General features: G+C 44.4%; 1 protein-coding gene and 1 long non-coding RNA gene across 7 annotated transcripts; one reads left to right on the forward strand and one right to left on the reverse strand.

The window, feature by feature from the left end:
• Positions 1–488: 488 nt before the first annotated feature.
• On the forward strand, positions 489–6,962 carry LOC132591741 (uncharacterized). Its single transcript, XR_009557173.1, has 4 exons — positions 489–639; positions 1,792–1,929; positions 3,886–3,974; positions 6,900–6,962. It is a non-coding gene; the product is annotated as an uncharacterized LOC132591741 (long non-coding RNA).
• Positions 6,963–7,085: 123 nt separating this feature from the next.
• SHISA6 (shisa family member 6) lies at positions 7,086–24,442 on the reverse strand. Of its 6 annotated transcripts, none has more exons than XM_035104719.2 (4): positions 24,223–24,442; positions 12,590–12,742; positions 10,837–10,938; positions 7,086–7,924 (listed from the first exon to the last, which is right to left on the reverse strand). In XM_035104719.2, exons 1-4 carry the CDS (start codon positions 24,227–24,229, stop codon positions 7,368–7,370), a joined length of 819 nt encoding a protein of 272 aa, XP_034960610.1. In that variant the 5' UTR covers positions 24,230–24,442; the 3' UTR covers positions 7,086–7,367. The 6 variants fall into 6 exon arrangements, with proteins under 6 accessions (XP_034960610.1, XP_034960611.1, XP_034960612.1 ...); XM_035104720.2 differs by lacking the exon at positions 24,223–24,442 and adding an exon at positions 22,659–24,179; XM_035104721.2 differs by lacking the exon at positions 24,223–24,442 and adding an exon at positions 23,701–24,178.
• Positions 24,443–26,141: the final 1,699 nt, after the last annotated feature.

Consider the following 26,141-nt stretch of genomic DNA (forward strand, 5'->3'; position numbering starts at 1 on the left):
AACAAGGATAATACAGAGAAAAACAGTCAAATACTGCTGCCTTGAAGCTTAATGCGTAACCAAGAGTCTGTGCAAAGATACAGATAACAAATGTACTTTCTTGTCAGAACTACTGAAGAATAAACATGGATTCCATAAACTTGGCTAAAGCACAAAGAGGGCTGGACATTCAACCTTCCCCTCAGGAAATAGCTATCCCCCAAATTAAGCTGGTTACAATAAGATCTGGCTTCCTTGGAGAAGAGTTAACTCTTGCTAAAGGATTCCTTGTTGTCAGCTTATGGAATGAAGGCTTGAAGAAGCGACTGCAAAGCATGTGGTTAGAGCAACAGTAAGGCGCAGTTCTACACCATTGGTGAGAACTTCCACAAATCATGAAAGGTCACAAAAGAGACACCAAATGCCATTTTTGCTAACTAATGAGATAATGGACTTTTTAGCCGTCCCCCCCCTTCCCCAGATTTACATAAATATAATAAGAACAGAATATGTCTGTCTCCTTTCATTCTCACAGGCCTTTGGCAGATGAAGTATAATGTTTGGAACTGATTCCACCTGCTGCCTCAACAACTCAGTGAAGACACCTCAGAGATGATGCTGAACCATCCTGTTGATAAGCAGTAAACACACAACATACAGGTAGCTATTATTTGAGAACTGAGCCAATCCAGAGTTATTGCTGAGATGTTTCTGGGAAAGCATTACATTAGTTTTTGAAGTTTTAACCCTTGTGAAAAATTAACACAGGGAATTGAGATGGTTCCAGTGGAGGTCTGCTAAGAAATCTCAAGCTGGCTAACAAGTCATAGAGTTAGAGCTGTTATCTTTGTTAACTTTCCTCAGCATCCAAGAGATGGTTTATTGTGTGAAATGTGCGTTCCATACAGTCAGGCCAGGCCAGGATGACTGATATCGTTAGTTGCTGTGAATCAACAATCACTGTTTGCTGAATAGGAAACCATAGGGCAGGGATGGGGTCCTCCTTCTCCCCAGGTATTTATGGACCAACTCTCATCAGGCCCAGCCAGTGCAGCTATAAGGGTCAGGGATGATGGGAGTTGTAGCCCAGCAACACCTGAAGGCTCCAAGGTTTCCCTGCCACTGGGTATTTTAACCACACTCTTTTGCTCACAACTTCAAGGCCATGTCACTGCATGGCACCCACCTCTGCATTGCCAAAGATGATAATGTTTGCACATTGTCACTTATACCAAGATGAACTAGAATCGGAGGGCTAATTATTCCAGGGCTTTTCTCCCTTTGCTTTCAGCTCACTTCAGCCTGTGATTAACATTCGATTTAACATTTGACCATGGGAAGAAATGAGAATTTGAAGTGTGTTAAGGGGCTTGTATCTCAAGGCAAGAGATTCTGTAAAGAAGCTGGGCGGGTTCTTTCACCACTCTGGGGCACCTCTTGCGTTCATACTCTCTTTGCCCTCCAAACAAAACCCCAGAAGAACCCCAGAAGGAGGATTTGGCTGCTCAACAGTTGATTTATGTAGGCTGTCAGCTGGGTGGCTTATGGGCTGCATTGTGCACGTTGTCCAGAAGTGGTAAGCAAAAGCGGCATTTGCAACACTTTTGAAAACCAGAAAGGAACCCTAAAACATACACACGGGGGTGGGGAGCTGTTTAGCTATATTAGCCCAAGATTGCTTCATTTAGGAAATGACATTTCCTGTGCATGCATTAAAATTGTTTTCTGTATCACAGACTTCCTTCTGTCTATTTGTTCTGAGGATTGCACAATTTTATGAGTTCATCTTTAACTCTTTCTCATTCTTTCCAGTCTTGTTATATATTTGAACCCAACCCAGCAGACTGTAATGCGGTTTGGGCTGTGCAAGAACTGACCTACAGGGGATGCTATAATCACAGGAGGACCAACCAAGGCAGCTGTAGGACAATCTACACTTGCAAGTCACAGGTAAGAGAGGTGTTGCTGTTTTTTGTTTTTGTTTTTTTTGCCTTACCGCTTTCCCTGGGAAAACTTTCCATTTGCTGCTGAATTGGAAGAAATTTTGATCGGGTTCTGGATTGGCGTTTGTTTCGATTTAGCAGTAAACAGTAGGTTTTCCTTGGGAAAGAAACCTCTCAGACTTGTGACTTGAAATCATGGGGGAAATGAAAGTGTGGATGGGGCCTGCGCCAGGGCTTGCTGTTTGTGTACACATAAGCTATTGATTTCGTGTTAGCCATCCTGGAAAATTTTGTTGGAAGGTCAATGTGATAAAAAGGCTAAATAAAAACTAAAAACGGAAGGGCACACCTTAAAATGTGAAAATTGAAAGCAGCAAACATGTTATACAAGGATACTTTGCAGGGAGCTGTATTTGGCTCTGGTTCCCTGTCATGTGTGCACATGTTGCTGAACATAGGTGAAGCAACAAACAAACAAACAAAAAAAAGAGGCTGACTCATTTTGGGGAAAGAACTGTCCATGCAGCCAGAGGTGCCTTTGAAATCTGCACTGCAGCTGCTCACTCAGCTGCACAGACATTTCAATTAAAATTGGTTTGCCTTTAACTACAAATCTCTCCCAAACCCCACCTCCGGCTGCATATATCGTTTTTGAGAGCCCTGGTGGTGTTTTTTGTGTGTGTAAAACATTTGGATGTTTTTGTTTTAATAATCAGGCAGTATATAAAATTCTGTCAAGTAAACGAATAAAAAATATTCATTCTAGTTCCCCATATGAGTAGACTTGCATGAGAGAGATGATGGGGATGAATGCTCTAGCTTTGTCTTCTGTCACTGTTGGGAAGGGCAAGTGTTTCTGATTTTCCCCATTTTAATATGCATGTGTTTGTATGCCATTTCCCTTAATGTACACATTTTTGCAAAGCAGCTTCACCCATACATGTCTTTTTATGCACATCCCTCCAAGGTATGAATTTCTGTATACATTACTTGGCTGGACAACTGCATTGCAAAATGCAGAGAACTGAATTTCTAAGGTTGGCTATGTTTTGGTTCATATATTGTTTCAGAAAGTGTGAATTAGGTTGGTTCACCTTTAAATGCAAATAGAACCAAATGGCTCCCTTATCACTAATCCACGTTCTCATTGCCCTCCATAAGTTGAAGGCAAATGTCTCCACTGGTAAACTGTCCTATTCATGTACGCTCCCCATGCAATTTAGTTCTAACTTGATTGGGGAGTCTATGTGAGCTCTATCCTTCCACCTTAGGGAGCATGGCAACAACAACAGTGGTAGCAAGGAGCTGGGATACACCCCACTTCACCCCCACTCTTTCTCATTGTGTGAGAGGTTCACACTCCAGTCATATGGGTATGTATATTTGGGGGGATTTCCTGCTGGATCTGTTGCCTTTGGAACCAACCATCCATAAAGCAACCCTTACCTGAATGTTTTCTGGAAATTCGCAGGTTTAAAAAAACAAAAACCCTTTCTGAGAAGTCCTCAAAGACTAAGTTGCTCTTATCAGAGTAGGGGAATTACTCCTGAAATGAGAAGGCTAAGCAGATGGCTCTGTGTTAGGCAGAAGAAATTGAACCGGTGAGATGTGATGATGGAGACCTCTGCTTAGAGGAAGCATGTTCATGTGGCTTATTATTGTATTTCCCACCAAGCTAAAAGCTCAGATATCACACCTGCATTGCAAGTCTTGGTTGTCCTGCTGCAGCACTGGATTAAGTCAGGGCTGCCTTTCCTTCTCCCTGAAATCACTGAGTAGTCCTTGGGTTCAACCTAAGCAGGAACTGAGCCTTCACAATCTCAGGAGGAAGAAAACATATGGAAGAGGAAGATGGCCACTCCATAACAGTTGTAAAAAAAAAAAAAAAGTTCAATACCACACATTGTCTTGGAGTTAGGATGTTAAATTCAGGTAACTGATAATATTTGTATTAAACCTACAGCTACACCTGCTACTACTTGGCGATACCCTGGGAAAACTTGAATGGATGCAAAATGTTGAATTGAACATGTGGGTCCTGTTTCAATGGCAGTAAGTAGTGACTCATTTCTTGCCTAAATTCAAAGTGTGGTTCTTATTATCTTGAAAGCCCTCAATGGACTGAGCCCAGAGTACTTGAAGGAGTGCCCTTTGCAGTATGATCCTACATGCTTCTGAAGTCAACTGAAAAGGATTTCATGTGTAGTTTGATTCCTGGCTTCAGCTGAAGCTGATTTTGGGGAGAGTGCAGGGGAAGGAGAGGCTGACTTCTGCTCGTGTGGCGGTGGGTTTTACCCTCTTCCGTGGAAAGGCAGGGATATAAATGGGGGGGGGGAGGTTAAGCAATATGTTGAAGATTTGGTATTCTCAGAACTTGAAGGACACTTGGCTTATCTACACTTCTCACAAGCAGCATGGGAGCAATCACTTGTTTTGATGGGCTTGATATTAGGAGGCCTTACATCCAGATGTAAGTGGCTCTGATACTAGATGCTAGCTGAAACATCTAACTTCAGAGCACAGTTAAGGAGAGAAAGTACTGGTAATCAGAACCACTCACTTCCCTCGTCCACCTATCCTGTAACACCTCTCTGAACACATCAAGCCAAATTGCAGGCAGATGTGACTCCATGGAGATTTCACTTTGGGCAGGCATCCCCAAACTTGGCCCTCCAACAGGACCCAGGGATGATGGGAATTGTAGTCCCAAAACATCTGGAGGGCCAAGTTCGGGGATGACTGACTTAGGGGTAACACTTTTGGCTCTGCATTTTCTTCAGAGGACTTGTACAGAAGGATGTACTGGTGAGCTCAGTAGGGTATATGAGCTGCTGGGAGGCCAAGGCCTGCTTTGCAAAGTATGCAGGCAGCATGGTTGCGCCACACACAAAAGGGCACTTCTGCAGCGTTTGAGGCGATGCGATTCCCATAACATTGCGGCAACAGAGTGGATTCATGGTCACACAGCTGCAGTTTCCGGCAGCAACCAGAGTGCTTGCATACTGTATAAAGAAGGTCCAACAGGCAGGAAATGAGAAGGCCAATAGTGCTTTGCAGATTATTATTTCAGTAGAACAGGCCAAGAAGTGGCCTGAAAATGAGCCATACAATATTGGACAACAGAACGCCATTCTAGTGGGAAATGTACAGATGGCCAGATATATTTGTAGCAACCTTTGGGAAACAGAGTCCCCCTCAGTAATGCTTTATGTGCCCCTGGGCTCTCATAACTAGGCCTGTCTTGTCTACCTGTAGCATTTCATTGCTTGGGACTGTATCCTTCCTCCTCTCTGATGCCTGCTTCACCCAGGTAACCAATGGTCCATTGGTTTACATCATGGCAAATCAGAATGATACACCTTATATATTTGACATATCATATTCAAGATGTCACCAAGACTTTTGTTTCCAGAGAGGTTCTGTAGCAGACCCTTTAATAGGTCAACAGCTTTTTATTGTTCATATGGTTGGGCACCATAGCTGCCAAGTTTTCGCTTTTCTCGCGAGGAAGCCTATTCAGCATAAGGGAAAATCCCTGTAAAAAAGGGATAACTTGGCAGCTATGTTGGGCACCAGAGATTGTTTGAAGATGACTATGCTCGGTGTAAATTATTGAGAAAACTGCCTCTCCCTTTCCCACTACTGTGTGACCATACCTGTGTGCATTGCAGCTTGTGACAAACACTTCAGAGTGTATGCCTGTTGCTCAGGAATAGAACATAAGCAACGATGGATCGTGGCCTTTGCCTTCTTCCCTTCTCAGCCCAGTTTCTGTTAAGCAAAGTATAGTGTTTCTTATGGCTCTGATCTGTGGCCTACGAACACAACACACCAATGAAAAGCAGCTCTGCGGTTGCTTTTGGCTGGTGCTGTACACTAAACTTGATTGGTAAAAAGGGACAGGATATCACTTTTCCAATGCGTGCCTCTCTGGAAAAATGCAGAGAAAATAAAAGCTCATGAAGGGAAATTCATGAGGCTGCCCAGTGAAGGCCACTGATGTCAAGAACTTTTGTTCAATGCACATATTTAGACTGTTTAGCTCTGTGGGGTCCTATTTAATGCAGGGGCTCTACATCTCATTGTGCAGAACTGGAGCAAGACCTTGTAGCATGGGGATGCAAGTACACAGTGGAATGAGCCAATAGTCCATGGTTTTTACACAGGCTCAGCCACTGCATGTAGCTGTTGGAACGGAGGTCAGGACCAGGCAGGGAGATTAGAATTTACACCTGTTCCAAATATTCAAATTCCAACTAAAGTTGGACCTATAAATATTTCTTGGAAAGAATTTACAGACACCCAGTGTCTAATTATCACTGTACAATGTGCCTAATTAGTATACAAGAGGAACAAGCACCTGCAGGATGAGATTAGGATGCAGCAAGATTGGCAGCCCAAAAAATGTTATTGGGCAGGAGGGCTGAAAAGAAAAAAGCTTTGGAAAACTATCTTTCTAAGAAATCCTGTAAAATAACTAGCCTTTTTGAAGATTTCCCAGGGGTAGCTGAAAGCTGCAGGCTGGCAAGAAGCCAAGCATAGATTGAGCTGTGATCAACTTTTCATGGCATGACAATCAGGCTGCAGCTATTCCACATCTCTTGCAACTTATTGTTGGTGCCTCTTATTGCAAAGAGAAGCAATTCTGTCCCATTTCTTTTTTAAAAAAAATATTTACATATTGGGAATTTACATATGAGGATGGATGGAAGAGGAGGTGGGGGGCTGGCAAACACCTATCAGCAGAATTGTGCTTATAAACAAATCCACCTCCTACCACCCTGGAGGTTGGCAATCTTATAGGCACTGGAGTAGTTCTGTTCTACAGTTACCTGTAAAACAATGCGGTTTTCCAACCGTGGCAGGCATTGTCACTCAGTCTAGGAGTTGGGTAACAGTGCTTACCACTGGAATTTGCCCAATGACCTGGAAGAACCATGCTTAGGTGGACTGGAGTTTTTACTTTCTGTCTTACAGAATGGACCTTGGCTGGAACTGGCCTCAGTCATGACTGCAGCTGACAGTCCTGGTAAAACTAAACCTCTGTCAAGCACTAGGATCACAACCGAATCCCATTACGCTGGATTGGAAGGTTTGTCAATTTGGCCGTATTACGCCAATTTTGTCCTAGCCTGGCAACCCTAGAGAGTAGCTGCAGGCAAGCCCTTGAAGGGAGCCATAATCTGAATGGCTTTCCTTGACAGAAACTGGGCACGTCAGGACACCTTACCTGCATCACCTCTCCCTGTTCAGGTTTTGTTTTTTCCTCTTTATGTCAATAACATGTAGATGAATTTCCAAAACAACACAGACAGGACTGTCGGAAGAGTCTGTCTTTTCAGACATAGAGTTAGAGGTTATCTTGGCCATAAGGCCACTGCAGTGTAGGGCACTGAAGCCACCCCGGTCCATAGATGGATTATCTACAATGCACAGTGTCTCTGATCAAACAGTCACCTCTGTCTTGCTGGCTGTGCGGTAATGGTGGTGGTGCCCTGGGATATAGTGTAGCTGCTCCACTGTGTTGTGCCGCCGGGAGGCAAAGGCCTGGCGCTTGGCAGACGTTTGGTTCATACTCAAGGTGTTGTACAAGTTATTTGAGGCACTGGGATGGGAGTGCATCTTAGTCATCCGATAGCGATCCATGACAGGCGTCGAAACAAAGACGTCTGAGTGCGACAAAGCCCGCGACATGGACTGCTCTCCGAAACCCGAGTGCTCTGGAGACAGCAGCGGGTCTTGGGAGTGGAGGCGCTCAGTGGATAGCAGCTGTTCGTCAGAGAGGATCCGCTCGTAAGACATGCTGAACTCCTCCGGCATGATCCTCTCTGGGGACAGCACTCGGTCCTGGGACATGGCCCGCATCACACGGCGCGGCCGCTCCCTCTGAGTGGTCTGTTTCTGGGAGGAGAGCTGGATGACGTTGAGAGGGAGGGTCCCCCTGGCCGCCAAGTCTGGGAGGTGCCTCTTTCTGGAGTAATACTCCTCAGCTTCCTTGTCAGCTGTGTGGAGGAAGGAGATGGGAAAGATAAGGTTAAGGCGTTTGCAAAGTGTCAAGCAAGGGTGGAAGGCATTTTTTATTTATTTAAAAAAAGGTATGTTGATATGGTAAATGTGCAATGCAGGCAGTAATCTAGAGTGCTGCCATCATGTGAAACATCAATGGCTACTCCATTTGTGGAATACAGTGGTGCCTCGCTAGACGAAATTAATTCATTCCGACGGTCAATTCGTCCAACGAAAACTTTGTCTTGCGAGGCACCGTTTCCCATAGGAACGTATTAAAAGTTAATTAATGTGTTCCTATGGGCTCCGGGGACTGGAGGCGGCGCTTGCTCGCTTGGCTCCCTGGAAGGCAGGGAGACAGGCGGCAACAGCCCCACAGCTCTCCTTGCTGTCTGCGGTGAGGGGAGAGGAATGAACGGGGAGAAAGCAGCCCTTCCCGTTCGTTCCTCTGCCCCCCATCACAAAAAGCACAGATCCCAGGGTTGCCGGATCTGTCGGGCAGCGGGAGGACCATCGGATCCTCCGTTCTTCCCTCCCCCTGCCCGCAGGTGTTTTGCCGGCTGCGTTCCCCTTGGCAAGGGGAAGGCAGCCGGCAAAACCGCCCCCGCATCGGCGCGCTTCACCCGGAGCTGATGCGGGGGTGTTTCGCTGCCCCCCCGCAAAAGCAGGCTTGCTAGCCGCTGTTCCAATGGCGCCTAGCAAGCCCATGTTGGGCGGGGGGGGGGAAGCTGAGGATCCTCAGCTTCCCCCCCCCGACACACTGCCCGGGATCGGACGAGGCTTCTCCAGCCTCGTCCCATCCCCGCAGTGTCGGGCGGTGGGGGGGGGGAGCGGAGGATCCTCCCCTTCTTCCCGTGCTACAGCCTTTGTGTTCCCCTGGTCTCTGCCGGTTGCCCCTCACCAGCAGAGACCAGCGGAACACAAAGGGGAACGAGCTGCAGGGCAGGAAGAAGGCAAAGGAAGATCAGCTGAGAGGCGGTGACAGCTGTCAGCGCCTTTCAGCTGATCTTCCTTTGCCTTCTTCCTGTGCTGCAGCTCGTTCCCCTTTCGCTAGAGGAATGCCCTGTAGGTTTTCTGATCGGAGGTTTTTATGGCCACGCTTCGTAAGACGAAGCGGCGGCCATAGAAAACCTTGTCGTCTTGCGAGGCAACCTCCGATCGCAAAACCTATTCGTATAGCGGAAAATTCGTCTAACAGGGCATTCGTCTAGCGAAGCACCACTGTATACAATTTTGCATATGGAGGATTATTATTTTTTACAAATCACAGTAACACCCCTTAGAGTGGAGTGGAGACCAGCACTTCTCCCACATCTTTATTTTATTAATTGCCACTTCTAATAGGGATGAGGAACCTGGGGCCTTCCAGTTGCTGTTGGATCCCCTCAGGGCCAATGGCCAGGGAGGTGATTGAGAGAGGTCCAGAGTGGCACATGTTCCCCATCCCTGATTTATAATATGCTATTACAAAAACTATTTAAACTGCTAAGACAAAAAAGCTGCAGAAGACAGTTAGATTCCCTGTGAAATATTTCATGTGCTCACTGGTGCTTAATTTCAACTGTATTGGTGATAGAATCTGTCCCCTCCCAGGCTGCGTTGCAGCACTAAACTATGGAAGGAGGGATGTGACAGAATTCGCTACAAGTGGAACAAGCATCAAACTCGCCAATAATTGACTTGTCTGAGCTTTTTGCAAAGCGGTCTTGCTTGCAGCAACACACTGTGGATTTCCCCAATACCATTTTTTCTTTTTTTAAAAGGACAATATTTGTTCTAACACTATTTAATCATCACGTTTGATCTGCTCACTGGGTGCTGCTGAAATGTGTTTTCACTTTAACTTCTGTCTCATTGATTCGCTGTTGATGTGACTATGTTGGCATTAACATTCACTGCTTTATTGTTAAGCTGTCTCTCACTTTCTGTCCCTGTGACTTAGGCAAACACACAGAAAGTGCAGTCATTTTCTTTTGTCATAATGTAAATCTATTATATTAATGTGAGTCTGATGCATATTTTTTATAATAAACAGTTATTTTTTCTATGGTGCTGTTATGCTCATTGCTTTTCAATAGTAACCGATGCAAAAATATAAACTGCATTTTTTGTGGGTGGAGTTTTTGAGATGATATGGAGGAATCATGAACCCACAGTGCCCCAAAATCTGTCCTGTTTTAGAACTAAATGGTTTTTTGGTGGGGGAAAATAAATAGGCCACCCTAGTCAGCACCCCAACAAAATGCATTTACCTCCGCCACCCATCTTGCATCAGTATATCTTCAAAATGCATTCAATTTCCAGTTCTGAGAATGACTCTACTCATGATCATTCCTATACAGTATATACATTCAGCTAACATGAATTTCTCTGAATCATTCTACAAAATCCCTACCTATCAACTTAAGCCACTTCCCGTACAATTCCAGCAGAGTGAAATTCAGCTTCCCATCCTCCTAATTTCTGAACATATAGCTTGCTTATGGTATGTGCACACACAGTCTTTCATATGTCAGTTCAGGCATCAATTACTGGGACCACATACACGCCAATACATTTAAAGCACCACTTTAAACAGTTTTTGATTTCCCCAAAGAATTCTGGGAACTGTAGACAGTTAAGGGTGCTGATCAGTCCCTTCCCATAGCTATAATTTCCAGAGCGGTTTAACAATCAACAGGGAACTCTGGGAATTGTAGTTCTTTTAAGGGGACCCTTAGCCCTACAGCCCTATGAGGGTTGTTTACAATATAAAAACACGTAACATGGAAACAATAACCCCTGCTAAAGACAACTTCTTCAAAAACACATAGACATACATAATTTAGATTTCTGTTTTAACCTAGTCCAGTTATAGCTCACACTTGCAGCACCTCACTCTTATCACCCTTTACAAGGTTTCACTTACTTTGGAAAGCACAGTTAGTCCAAGGGGATCTTGTAGTGACCATCAGACTGCTAGAGTTAAAGGGATGAGCAGAAGCCTCCTGTGATGTATCTCTTGCAGGGGCTGTACCAATCAGACCACAGGTGGGATGTCAACATAAAGTAATGCAAAATTGTCACGTCGGAGGAAATGCTTGCCTAGAATAATCTCCTGGACATGCTAGTTATACAACAAGTATTTTATGCATAGAATAAAACATTTAATCCCCTACCTGCAGTCTGAAATGGTATAGACCAGTAATGGATATATCCAGTGGGACTTCTACTTGTCTGTTTTTGCTATTAAAGCTTAAAGTGTTTTCTGCTGAGCAGTATACACAACAAAGAGTTACAATGCTGTGCTCCAAAAACATATGGGTCAAGGAGAGTACTGACTGGAAAAATAACAGTGGGAGCAGGCACCTATTCTGAAGCCTTCACATTGGATAAATTATTGAATACCCGAGAGAGCATAAACAGCGTTATCAGTGATAAGGTCAAAGCATTAATAACAGACTAAGATGCTGTGCGGGATACTTGGTGGCCTCAGTGAGAAACAGGGCTGAGCTGAAACGTAAGCCCCAACTTTGCAGTCTCATTTACAGGCTGTAAAGCTGAACCTGCTATACTGATATTTGGGGTGGGCGGGAAGAGTGGACTAAAAAAAATGGGCCAAGTTCATTCATTGTGCCAGGAAAAGGGAGACAGAAAGGCATCCTTGTGTTTCCAAACAATGTGGGGATTCCATGCTGTGCTACAGCTTCCTAGCCCACAGCTGGCCCCACACATTGCCTGGGCAATTGAGCAAATGTCACAACTTCCTGTGCAGTAACTTGCAAGACACAGCTGAAAAATATGGAGAGCTGCAACTATGGTGCACCTTTGGCCCTCCAGACCTAGAGGGCCACATATCCCCCCACCCCTGGCCTATGCAACATGGGAGACTCTTTGGACGCTGAGCCAATTCATAGTGCTAGAAGCTAGGACAGTCTGCCTCTGTCATCCAGGCAACTGGGTGACAGAAGCATCCCCCCCCCACTTCATAGTGACTCTGAGCACAGTGTAAGAAGATAGGCTGAGTTACTCAACTCAACTGCCTTGGCAATTGAACTCTTCTCCCTATAGCTGCTCTTGGTGTGCCGCAGCTTCACTTCCACTGAGAAATTTGTGAATTGTCACAGAAGAAAAAAGAAAATGACAGGTACATTGTAAGGGCTTGGGGAGTAGGGTATACCACACTTCATATCCTGCTCCCAAAATCTGCCCAAAATTATTGAAGTGGCAATACTTTGGTTAAGGCCGCATGCCAATCCAATGTCCCTAATGCAGGGAACAAATCAATTGGTACTGTTTGGACCAGGGTATTTAGTTCACAATTTTGGATGCAGTGACCTGCCCCAGAGTACACAGGAAGATCTAAAAATAGCAGGGATCTATTCAGGGAAGGGGCATGTCAAGGGCTAAACTGCACTGTTCTTATTCTTCAATTTAAAAAATGAATGGGAAGCTGGGTGGGCTTTAACAGGGAGGGACACTAAGCATATGCTTGGTCAATAAAAAAACAGCCTAGGAAAGAGGCTGCTGAGGTGGTATCTGTGCAGATTATCCTGGACCCTGGTGTGAAAGAGCAAGCTCACTTCAGCCAAAGATTCTTACAGCAAGAGGGGAGGACCTGGGGGGGGGGCTTTCAGCCTAACCATGCACAGTGCAAGAGAATGAAATGAGCAGACACCTACTTAATCTCTTCAGGGAAGAATATTTACTTGGGTTAGTCTTGATTGCAGACTCGTAAGATGGTGGGAGGTGGGAGAGGTTCTGGAAAGACCTGGAGAAGGACAGATCATAGGGCTCAGTGGCAGAGGTGAGGATGCTGTTCATCCGTGGTTTTTCTGCAACACAGGGAGAAAGAAGACTTCCATCGAAACTGAGCCATAAGAAGAACGAAAGAGCGCTCGGCGTGCAGTAAGTTCGGGCACACCCATCACATCACCCAGTCTTGAACTGAGAAGTAATTCAAACTGACACCAGCCAAGCTGCAAACAAGGAACCCAGGGCTTTGTTTCTTCCGTGTCCATTGCAATTATTAATGAAGGCAGAGTGTGCTGATACAGAATGCTTGCTCCTTCACCCAACTGATGCTAAGAAGACAGGCATCTCGTTATGTAACTGTAAATGTAGGTGAACAAGCCACGGGCTGCTCATTTCTCTATTCCGTTGGCTCCATTGCAAACACAGACATGAACAAATGCATTTGTCTGCTGAGTCCAACTAGGGGGCCAGCTGCTTTTCTGCTTTCTTCTTGCCTGGGCCTTGCTCTTGCCCAACACTTTTTGGCCTGTGGGTACATTTGCAAACTGGAGAAATGACACATGCACCAAGCACACACTACAACCTGTTCTATTGACCACATCAAAATGCTCCTTTCAAGCCTAATTTCAGTGGTGTGGAAGAACCCTGTAGGTGCCAGCAAAAGGTTTTGCCAGCATCTGTGCATTTGTGGGCATCAGTTTCGCAACCCCTGCTCTCTAATCTACGGAAAATGCACTGAGTGCAGCTCAGACCCATGTTTCTTTAACTGCTTGACCGAAGCAGAGAGAAATCCCACCTTCATCAACACCCACTCCCCTAGGCTCCTTTCCAATGATCACCTCCATCTCATCTTGGAGTCTGTGCCATTGGAAACATAGAGGCAAACCAACCAGATTGCATTTTTTTTTTAAATTCACACTACAGTACAGTAATAAACACTCAAGGCAGAGCAATAATGCTTAATTGAAGTTTTTTGTTCCAATTAGGGCAATGTTCTTTTATATACTCTAGCATATTAAACTCTAGCAAACTGGCAGACCAGTTTGAAGGGCATATTGAAGGTTCTCCTTCCAGTTGCCAATCACCCTCTTGCGGAGTTTGCTGGTTCTAACCCCCATCCCAAAAGAGCCTTTACCCTCCTTCTCTTTCCCTCTCCCAACTCCTAGCTTCATTGTATCCCCATTTCGGGGAACTGGCACCAGCCATACCTGCCTTCCCTCATTTTTAATGCTTGGTTAGACAAATGGGTCCTTCATTACTCATTTTTGAAAATTCATTATTAAAATATTATTGCTCTTAATTACAGTGATAATGACCATGATTATATCCAAAGCGAGCCCTTAGGTGTTTTCAATAAAAACGTGGTGTAATTTTTCTATTAAGGTGCCCTGTAATTTGTCATCTCAGCATCAGAGTTATTTTTAAATCTGAATGATTACAGCTCTCCTTGGGTTGTTGGAGAAAAATCATGGCCACACATCAACACAGAGTGCAATCATGGCCATGGGCTTAATCACATCACCCATATGTGTTGGAGAATGGCCTTTGCCTGCAGATGCAGCATCTGGTGGGATTAGGGGGATGATCCCACACTTCTGAGAAAGCTAACCATAGTATTTTGCAGCCTTCTCCAAGCTGGTGCCCTCCAAGTATTTTGAACCACAAATTCCACCATCCTTCACTATTGCCAATGCTGACTGAGGTTGCTGATGGGAGTCGTAGTTCTGTATCTGGAGAGCATCAGACTGGGTCCTTTGCATCAACCGTGTCTCTTCTTCTACACCTATAGGATGAGCACCTCCCAGGTGTGGCAGCAGATCACATGTTGGAAGGTTCCAAGTTCTAGCCTCAGCATCTCCTGACAGCCTTACACCAAATGATTGTGCGTCTGAAGCCATGCCAAGATTCCAATATATACAAAGAGAACACCTGCTTAGCAATGGTTGCTTTGTACCAGCAATCTTCTGGGGTGGCTGTAGCTCAGTGGCAGAGCACATGCTTTGCATGCAGAATGTCCTAGATTCTACCTCTAGTACCTCCAAGTCCACTGAGAAAGACCTCTCTCTCAGACCTAGCCAAGAATAGATACCATACTGGGCTAGGTGAGTCAATTGCCTGGCTCCGTATAAGGCTACTGCAACTGAGAATCATTGAACCCATAAAGATCAAATGAACTGTGAGGCAGTTGGAGTCATGCAGCAACCAATTCACCACCACACTGCTATCTATCATATGGCTGGATAGGGGAAAAAACCTACAGTTGCTTGTGCTGATGTAACTCAAGAGGAACTCTTCCGTTACATTGCCACACGTCCTGCCCCGAGTCTCCTCTGGCTCACAAGATTTGGACAGGGGCTACTGAGTTGCTGATCAAAAGCACAAGCTGTCAACAGGAGGACCTGAGACTGAGGTTTTGGTGGTTGGATTCCAGCCGCAAAAGGTTTGCTCACTGCAAACACACACCCAATACTGCAAAACCCCCCCCCCCCAAATATAGTATAGAAAGAACAAGAGAAAAAGACAAAATGTTCCTGCAACCCTTTCAAGACCTCAACAGTGCTCATCACCCACAAGATTTCAACACAGAATTGTTGAGTCAGCTGCTTCATCTTGAGGCATGTGTGTGCATGTGGGAGGGTCTTAATCCAGACAAATCACAGAACATCCGGCCCCCCCTCCATCACGGCACAGTGTAGTACAAATCTAGAGCTGATCATCTCACATCTTATGGAAGCAGAGAGTGCGGGGAGAAAGAAAACCTATCTATCACATTGATTTATATCCCACTCTTTCCCCAATGAACTCGCAGCAGTGTACATATTCTTCCCTCAGTTATCAGGTTGAGGTAGTGACTGGGTCAAGGTCACCCAGCCAGACCCATGGCTAAAGTGCGGATTTAAACCTGGGTCTCTCCATAATAATATTAGAAGAGCCCCCCTGGAGTCTGCTAAAGACCCATCTAATTCAGAATATTTGTTCCCACAATAGCCAACCAAATGCCCACGGGAAGCCCGCAATCAAGAAATGAGCACAATAGCACTCTCCTCTTCCAGATCCCCAGCATCTAGGATTCAGAGACGTACTGTCTCTCATAATGGATGTAGCACATAGCCATCGTGACTCGTAGCCATTTGCTCTCCCCTTTAGAGTTTAGACCAGGCATCCCCAAACTTTAGCCCTCCAGATGTTTTGGACTACAATTCCCATCTTCCCTGACCACTGGTCCTGTTAGGGATAATGGGAGTTATAGGCCAAAACATCTGGAGGGCCGCAGTTTGGGGATGCCTGGTTTAGACCAACACTTTAACCATTGCACCACAATGACCTTGTGATCTAGAGTCAGGCCACCTTTGATGCAAGGCTGCCAGCACAACACAGAATTGGGGAGGAGCCTCATAGGCCCTGCCACCTAATCTGGGCAGGCTGCAGAGTTTGTTTGGTATTGAAATCACATCCCTTTGCTGCAAATCAGATCAAATGACTGAAGCCGGAGTTTAAAATTGTCTTTCATCAGCTCGAGCTAGAGGAGAAAGGCCTGTCAAATTATAACATTTCTATATCACACCCAGGTGCTCAGGTATTAAAACAGGCAGAGATAAGAACATTAAAAATAGCGGCAGCAACTACTGTGAGCAAATCCCCAGATGATGGGGAAACAAAAAAAGGACATGGAGGGCGACTTCAGGCTGGTGCCTATTGCAGCACCGCTCCTGGAAGCCCTGTCTGACTGTGGGTTTCTGAGGGATACCATTCATACAACCAAATTGGCACAAGAAGAGAGTTGTTGAGCTTCCCTTGGAAATTGGTGGACCGCTCTTACAATCCGATTAAGCAATTCTCTGACTGCTTTATTACACATGCAGCTCATGAATCTAACCCATGTTAGTTGTTGCCAAGAGTGGGTGGATGAATACTACAACCACCGTGGGGTGCGTGTGATTTGAGTATTCAGCAAAGACATCGCCTGCTTCCTTCGCCACATGCTCAGCTCAGCCTGGATCCAGTGACTTCTGGACCCATATTTCTCCGCTTGCCAAGTGATAATGGGAACTGGCCCTCAACTAACAGCTGACACTACATTTTCAAATATTTTCAGCAAGACTTCCAAACTTATTCTTGCAGACACTGCTCAGACATGTTTGCAAATAGGATTGGCACAAATGTATACCCTGGGGATGTGACGTGAGCAGAGCCCCTAGTCCTGAATCCTAATGCTAAAACGCAGAATCTGAATTTAGGCAAGGATGCCAGGCACAATGCAGATTTTTCAGTCTTGACTCATTCCATCAAGGGTTAAGGATGATGCTTGTCATTTATGCAGCCTCAACTCTCTTGTTTTTTAAATCTAGCAAATTTGAAGAAACTGCCCGCAGGCACTACCTGCTGCTAACATATGGAGCATTTCTTTGGGTCTGGTGTGTGATACCAATTCAATTGTATCATTGCCCTGTATACATCCCAGTGGCTGATCTCAGATAAGAACCTACCGGGACTAATAAAGTGCCTTGGACAAAGGGAGCATGTGAGAGGCTCAGAGATGCAGGCAGGCAGCCAAACAAACAAACAAACAAACAAACATACATACATTTCAAATGAAAGCCGCTTCCTTGCGAAGCTATGATCCTTTCCTAACATCAAGATTTCCGGTCCTGTTTAAAAATTTGTCCTGGAAACCCATGTGTATGTGTTTCAGAATTTCATGGCGTTCTCTCTGCTTGGTCATGAGTTTGTCACCTGTCTACTGTCCGCAGGTTTTTTAACACACACACACACACACACACACACACACACACACACACACACACAGAGTGGAATAGCTTTAGCACTTCTGAGCAATGTCAGAGTGGAACTGGTTTTGCTTGCTGGATCTCCTGGCTCATCTCTGCAGCACATGCCATTAGCAACAGTGTGCCAGACTACTTGCTGTGAGAGTCCCTGCCTTGCCACATCATACGATCCAGTAACCAATCCTCTCCTGCTCCTCCTTCCCGCCCAACTACATTCTGCAGGCACAAACAGAAAAATTGAGTTTAATACAACTGAGCACATCAAGGCCACCCATAATGTTGTAGAAGAAACACATCAAGTACCCAACTTGTGGTGACCAGGTCTTCCTGCCCTCTTGGCTCTCTGGGAGAAAGGGTCAGGGAAATGTAAATGTGCCCAGAAGAAGTCACACAGCAGCCCCATTTCCCTGCTCAGTATATTTTGTTGCCTGAAGCGGATCAAAAATGATAGCTTCCAGTGATTGCAGCAGAGCACAAATGCCCCACTAGGTCCAAGACTTTTCAGACTCCTTTCCTGACTCCTGCTATTTTCAACTCCTCCTCTCCTGGTGCTACTTAGGTTCAGCCTACTGCATGGCTGGGCCAGCCTTGATAGAGCAACTGTTTTCTCCCCATGATCAATTTTCTCTTCTGAATACTTCAGCCTGCATCTAATAGACTGGCTCCACGATTAGGCAACACCTTCTACTTACCAGGCAGCAGGAACCATTGATTCAACATTACACTGTAAACAGAGACTTCATCAGCATGGGCACATTGTCTCTGCTCCAGTGCACCGGAAAGGAATTACAGTCACATCTCACAAAGATAAGTGATCTGCATTGGGATTATTGATAATTTGAAACAGTAGTTTCTTTCAAGCTTATATGTCAATGTTGTCATTTTAAAAAGCACAGCAGAGACAGCAAGAGGAGAGAGGAATTTTGCTAGAGGCCTCTAAATCAAAATATAAAACCAGAAGAGCTGCAATTGATGGGGACATCCCTTAGATCTGAAAAGAAAAAGGGGCAGGCCGCAAGATGCATGGCCACTGTTGGATGAGTGTAGTATCAAGGGATGATCTGCATGCGCAAATGAGCTATCACAGATGGTTAGGAGCTGTATGCATAAGGCCCCACGTTCAAATCTTTCTACATTCAGTTCAGATCACTACCAGTGCCTGTACAAGACATGGTGCTGCCTGTGGGTGATGGACCATCCTCCTCCTCCTCCTCCTCCTCCTCCTCCTCCTCCTCCTCCTCCTCCTCCTCCTCCTCTTCCCCCTTTCTCCAGCATTCGGCTGCAGCAAAGCAGCAGTGGCATAGTCACGCTCCAGGCAGCTGTGCCAATAATGCCTTGCAAATTGGTTGGTTGGGTAGAAGCAGCAGTGGCTGTACCAATGGGCTGGTGACAACCATGGCTAGGTGGCTAGTCACAGCAAGCAGATAGGGAAGCAAGATCAACTACCCCAGAATAAACAGAATGTTCATTATCATCTCCTATACAGTGCTTTATGGTGGTGTCAGCACACACATTCCTCTGTGCATCATCAAGCACTAAGCGATTAAGTAATTTGCATGCAAGTGTGTACCTCTGCAAACCTTGAGAAGAGTGGCTGTAATATACAAGCATACTCCAGGTTTAGGGCCAAAGTTCTCACCAAAGAGGTTTGAGGTCTATCTTAAGCCAGTGTTCATTTGTAGCTTCATTAATGTATAATCTTGAGCTTTTGGTCACAAAACTTTGGCATCGGTTTGTAGGGCATCCAAAATTTCAGGGTTACACATTAATGAAGTTGATTAGGAGGGCTGTGGAAGCAAACACTTGTTACTGCTAAAGTGCTGGTGATTGTGACAAATACCGTAAGTTCACCATCAGAGCTCATCATGCGATTTGCAATGTGTGTAGAGCTCTGTGGGACACAGGGCATACCTGGCTGAATGCAGAGATTTTGCATTTCAAGAGTGAGCAAGGCAATTAATTGCCTTCTTTGCGTCAAGCATGTGAAATTAAGCACCCTACATTTATCTAACAGGCTTGCATGAAATCAGAACAGCTTCTCACTATCTGTTTTGCCATGTAGTCAATCAGAAGCATGGATGGGGGCTGCAAATGAGAGGTTACCTTGAAGTCTATTTCCAATATTTAGCAGCATCAGAGAAGAAACTGAAATGTCTTGGGGAGCTACTATATGCATAATGTAGCTGAGAGTCAAGGTCAGTGGCTTGATAGGCTTTTGTGCTGGAAGAGACAATACATGCATTCTATTATAAAGCTGCTGGGTAAACAGCGAGCTTTCTTCTCACTTGAAGATGTGTCCAATTGCCTGTTTTTCAGGATAAGCCACATTCGTTCTTGCTGCCTTTAATTTATGTTCCTTCTGTCCCTCACATTCAAATAGCATACTTGCAAGAGGTTTCCCTCACTTATCTTAAAACACACACACACGCAAAGGAAAATTGCTGATGTAATTCTAATTACACAGCACCACCAGCGTTGTTTGATAATGTAAGAAAAACCTATAGGTACAGCAGAGATTAATATGAATAATTTATATAGCACTTATTTTTTATTGCTAAATTCATTTAAAATAATTATTTAACTTTCCTTTTCAGTACAGTGCTAAAACAGATACCATTTGAAAAACAAATTAAAATAAACCATGGCCTTTAGTGGTTGGGCATGACTGTAGAAAATGGTACTGTGACCTGACTCTGAAATATCACGTCGGGTTATTATTGTTGTATGTTTTATGCTGGACTTTAATAGCGCTTTGAAGGAAATGGATATTATAAATGGTTTCCATATTATATTTCAATTGTGTATTGGTTGCTAAATAGTTTGCAAACTGCTTTAGGAGGCATTTATTTGCCTGAAGAGCCATTCAAAACGTTGAGATGGAGTCCTTAATGCAAGTCTTTACATTATAATACCAAGCTCACTATTTATACGAATATTACTTTGGATCAGGGCATCCACTAACAGTTCTATTATCCCTCCTTTTAACCTTCCCCATATTTATTTTAGTTTCTTCTTTCAAGGCATTCAGAGCAGTATTTTAGCTTCACAACAACCCTGTGAGGTAGTTCTGATTGAGATACTGAATTGTACAAATCTGCTTAGGGAGCTTTGTAGCCCAAACAAAAATTTCTTTCGCATACAGCAAAGCTTGTTCTCCTTGTATTCTGCATTCTTAGACCCTGACATAATTCACACCAGCCCTAAGAGGATTCCCATTAAGAGACACAGTGGGGAGGAATACTATGAACCACTATTCGGCATTCATGTAATTGGGTGCAACACCCAATGCAGGGGACTTGGAGACAGATGCCATAGCTAGCCTTTCAGAGCTATAGCCTGGAGGAGTACATAAAGCCTGATGTTGCATGTGTGACACCACTGATGTCACATTTTCCTCTTGGCATAACCTTTCTCTCTTTTAAAGCTTGCACTAACAGGAGGCTAGGAAGAGTGTGATGCTGAACTCCTCCTCATGTTCGCACAACAGGAGAGGGGCAGCACAGAAGGCTTTGCATCATTACTGCAAAAGTGTTTGCAGGTGGCGTACCAGGCTAGGGATTACAATCCCTCTGGAAATTCAGCTATAAAGCTCTAGTAGGAATTGAAATGAACAGAGCTCAATTTGCTACACTGAAGATTAGCCGGTGTCCTCTGCAACACAATTCTAAGCATTCTCTGTCCTTTCAGGGGGGCTCTATGTTTTATGCAGCAAAACCAGCTGCTGAATGCACACTGATGTTGCCTGCAGCAAACACTTAAACAACATCTTAGTTTGGGCACATACCCATTCACACATGTCTGGGACCCCTGACTGGTGTTGGTATGAGCTTTCGTGTGCATGCACACTTATTCAGATATCTGAAGTAGATGCTCCTGGTTGTGAACTTTGCCCCGGGATGTGAGCAGAAGTCGTGCGTTGGCGGTGCGGCGGCAGCGGGAGGCCCCATTAGCGAAAGGGCACATCAGGTTAAGAACGGTTTTGGGTTCAGAACGAACCTCCGGAATGAATTAAGTTCATAACCGGAGGTACCACTGTACACTGTAAAGTGGTACCTTGGTTTTCGAACGGCTTGGCTCCCGAACAAATCGGCTCCTGAATGTTGCAAACCTAGAAGTGAGTGTTCCTGTTTGCAAACGTTTTTCGGAAGACAAATGTCTGATGTGGCTTCCGATTGAGTGCAGGAAGCTCCTGCAGCCAATCGGAAGCCGCACCATGGTTTTCAAACGGTTCCAGGAGTTGAACAGACACATTAAGTTTGACAACCAAGGTACCACTGTATATGAAAAAGTGGTTAGTGATGAGATCCAGTTCAGACAGTTTCAAGATGTTGGGGAAGTTTTCCCCAATATACTGTTACATGCCACCCCAATCTCCGCCGAGCAGTGCACAAGACTTCAAAAATTCCAGGCGCTCACCCAGGAGTTGGAAAAATAGGCACAATGGGGACTATAGTGTCATTATGATATATGGCTTTATATACAAACTGGAGCCTACAATGGAGGAAGTTCACAGCACAGCACCCCAAAATGTGCTAGCTTACTTCATAGTAACAGCATCAACATCCTTTTTTCCGCAGCCTCTCATGCTCTGCAGGGCACATCTCATCTCAGCTGCTCCTCTCTGCTTCCTGGTTACATAATTCACCACACCTTCCTTTATTACATGCAGCCCAACAAGACATCAATGAGAACCCACTGACAGCACACAAATCAATGTGGATAACTTGACCCAACAACCCCTACCCTCGCATATGCAAACAAAGCCATTTCCCTTCCCCGGAGTTTTGCCACCCAAAACTCACTGCAGCCAACTGAAGGCAACTAACCAGGCCCTGGGCTCCCATTCTCTCTCACCACCAATGAAAACTAATAAATGAATAGAAAGAGAACCTACCCACGTGACACTGACACAAAAACCTTGAACAGACATTATGTAAGAGAATGAAAGTTTACTAATCCCCCTCTTTTTCCCACACTCTCCCTCCCCACCTCTCTTCTCCCCCAACCTTCTACCGACTACAACATTAAAGTCTCACATCAAATATAACTGATCTGTGGAAAGGGCTTTCTGATCTGTAAACAGAGAATGTATGTACTTTTGTAACCCAAGAATATTCAATAAAAACACCTTTAAAAAAACCCTAAGCCCCTTTATGTACAGAGGGAGGAAGGATTCATTTTTTTAAATACAGTATTTGCATTCTAATACCTATTTCCTTTGAACTCCTAAAGGTTAATCCTTCCAGGTGGTCACCTCACAAAGAAGTTTGCCTGACTCATCAACACTTGTTGATCTGGCTAGGATTACAAAGTCCAATGCACAACCCAGGAAGTGTGCCTATTTAATTAGCTGTTATATGTGCTAATAACAGAGGCTTATCAGTGGTCCTATCACACACCTTACTAGCCCAAATGCACACTTGAGTCTGGTTAGTTCCTCCAAGGAAATTAGCTTTGACACCCATAAATCTTAATTAAATTCTAGAGCCTATAAATCTATAACAATACCTTTGCTCTCCGTGCACACACACAAAAAGGAAACAAATGGAACACAAGTTCTTCTACAGGCCAGATCTTGCATTCTGAACAGTGTGTTAAAATTTGCATGATGAAGAGCCATTTGCCCTCAACAAACATTTATTCTGAAAGCACAGCCAATCCATGGGATTTATTTACCACATGAAAATGATGCCCAGCACGAAACACTTGGTGGTGATTCTACCATGTCAAAAATGTAATTTAGTGGAAGGTGGCCAATCCAATAGCACATCTTTCTCCTTGCTCTCCCCCATAATGTCCAGTAAACAAAAATGTGTTCAGGTTCCCTCACCCTCGCAGGCATTGAAATGCCAAATTTAGTATGTAGGCAGGATTACTTGATAGAAGTCTCTAATGTGAGAGTTCAGCTTCATCCACAACTGAAGTATTATAGACACCTCTAAAGAGAAACTGCTTTATAAATTTGCATGGGTTTGGTGAGGCATTTCTTTCCCTTTGACTTTTTCAACATCACCTGAACATTTCAGGGGGAAATGCTCTGCTTCTTTTATTCATTCACTGTAAATTAGAAATCATGCAATTTTGTCATATCCTTTCATAACTGCTTGCAGAGGCATGAGATATACTGTACACTTCCTCTGATGCTACTGATTTTCAAGCATTTCCAAGCAAATGGCATCTTAAACAAAAACAGGCACATTTGTAACAAATTGCTGCAGGGCATGTTATGAAATGAGGAATCATTTTCTTACCTTCTGGGAAGGACCTAAATTGAAATACTTCTAATACTGCAGTTAGACAGTTATTCCACTGGAACGATTACCATATGCATGGGGGGTGGGGGGTGGGGAAGAGAAAATACAAGTCTGAATACTCTTCCATATGAAAAAAACAAAGCCAGTTCCCTGCCTTTTTCCTTAAAATGCCAGGACTTCTCAGCCCCCAACAACCTTCCCCCTCTCTGGTATGGCTGTGAGGAAGAGAGTGGAAACTTTAACTTGCATTTTTAAACCAACCAGTTTATTGTTAAGTCCAAAGTGTCACTTCCCTTTCCCTCGGGAGGCAATAGGTAACCAAAGCTATTGTATCCTCCACTCTACCTGAGAAATTCACCATGTGAAGAGGATTGAGCTGATGACTCTCACCAGCTGCGCTTGAGTTCCTATAACTTTCACCACCTTGTAACTAAGCCAAGTTTTATTTGCTTGTGCAACTTTCCTGAGGCACGTGAATCTGACCTTTGGAGTTTGTAAGACAAACATTTTTCAACTTACCAAGCATGTGGTCTTTTCCGATGCTGGAAATGGTGAGGGGAGAGAGACTAGCTGCTGTCCATCAGGCAATGGCTTTCCCCACCTGCCTTGCCCCACCCTCCAGGCCTAGGAGTCTTCATAAGGGAACTGTGTCAGAGGAAGGACTGTGAGGGGAGGGACTTCCTGCTGTCCATCAGGCAATGGCTTTCCCCACCTGCCTTGCCCCACGCTCCAGGCCTAGGAGTCTTCATAAGGGAACTGTGTCAGAGGAAGGACTGTGAGGGGAGGGACTTCCTGCTGTCCATCAGGCAATGGCTTTCCCCACCTGCCTTGCCCCACCCTCCAGGCCTAGGAGTCTTCATAAGGGAACTGTGTCTAGAGGAAGGACTGTGAGGGGAGGGACTTCCTGCTGTCCATCAGGCAATGGCTTTCCCCACCTGCCTTGCCCCACCCTCCAGGCCTAGGAGTCTTCATAATGGAACTGTGTCTAGAGGAAGGACTGTGAGGGGAGGGACTTCCTGCTGTCCATCAGGCAATGGCTTTCCCCACCTGCCTTGCCCCACCCTCCAGGCCTAGGAGTCTTCATAAGGGAATTGTGTCAGAGGAAGGACTGTGAGGGGAGGGACTTCCTGCTGTCCATCAGGCAATGGCTTTCCCCACCTGTCTTGCCCCACCCTCCAGGCCTAGGAGCCTTTTCTAGACCATGACTTTAGGAACACAAGAAACAGTTGGGAGGAGAGGAGTTCAGCATAGCTGCCAAGTTATCCCTTTTTTTAAGGGATTTTCCCTTATGCTGAATAGGCTTCCTCGCGAGAAAAGGGAAAACTTGGCAGCTATGGTTCAGGGATATTAAAATAATAATAATAATAATAATAATAATAATTCTCTAAGTTGTGCATCTTTGCTTCCCAATTTGTATTGTGTTATTTTATCCACTGTGACTGGCTGTTATTATTATTGATTATAGTTTAGAACTTATTGTAATTGTTAATAGTGAATTTCTGTTTAATTTTTATTTGCTTGTATTTAATATTATTCTGTACTATTCTAATGTATTATTGAATATTACTTTATTTGATATAAGTTGCTTATTTTAAAGTTATGTTTTTATTACGGCTTTTGCATTGGATTAGATTGTTAAAAGGTGTACATTTTGTTGTTTCTTCAGCTTCTAAACTGCCTTGCTTATAGGAAAATATAAAGGCGGTATACAAATTAAAAGTGAAATGAGAATGAAAAAATGAGGGATGAAGGAAACTTTGGAAATAAACTTTTAAAGGGGACATCTTGGAAACTCTCTTAGAAGGGCATATTTTAAAGGTCTAACAGCCTATAATTCCATGATTTACTTTGCTGCATATTTTCTGACTAAATATTTGCTGGGGTTCTCTCACTAAGGAGTACTTTGCCCCAAACATGGATCTTGGCATCCAGGAATTGTCCTGTATTTTGCATCAACACAAACCTGGACAAACTGTAGTTACGGCTTAACTATAGCTTATTATGGAAACAAATTTCAAACTGTAATGTCTGAAATAGGCATTTTGCCCTATGTCATAGTTAAGATTAAGCACAGTTTAGGTCTTTTGGCAAAGTTATTTATTAATTAAACTTACATCCCAAAGGATCCCCGGGGCAGAAAGCTACAAAACAGAAAAAGCAATAGAATAATATGGTATATATTTCAAAAAGAAATTAGAACAATCAAATCTCCTCACAACTGAAGAATTTCAACATTGCCAGGAACAGTATAATGTAGCAATCAAATGCCTTGGTAAACAGCATTAATTTTTTTTGCATTCTGGCTGAATGTTAACAATGAGGGAGAGGCATGCACTTCACCAGGGAGAATGTTCCACTACTGAGGAGGCCCTGTCACAAGTAAACACCAACCAGGCAGTTCCTAGTGGTGACACCCCCAACAAGGTCTCCTATCCCCA

This window comes from Zootoca vivipara, chromosome 2 (genome assembly GCF_963506605.1).
Source record: "Zootoca vivipara chromosome 2, rZooViv1.1, whole genome shotgun sequence".
NCBI lineage: Eukaryota > Metazoa > Chordata > Lepidosauria > Squamata > Lacertidae > Zootoca > Zootoca vivipara.

What these genes read in the sequence shown, in the direction of transcription:
- SHISA6 (XM_035104718.2), bottom strand. An exon ending in TTCTTCCCTGAAGAGATTAA is followed by an intron (nt 10,939 to 12,589) that starts GTAGGTGTCTGC and finishes TGATTGGTACAG; the next exon opens with CCCCTGCAAGAGATACATCA. An exon ending in GACTAACTGTGCTTTCCAAA is followed by an intron (nt 7,925 to 10,836) that starts GTAAGTGAAACC and finishes TCCTCCACACAG; the next exon opens with CTGACAAGGAAGCTGAGGAG.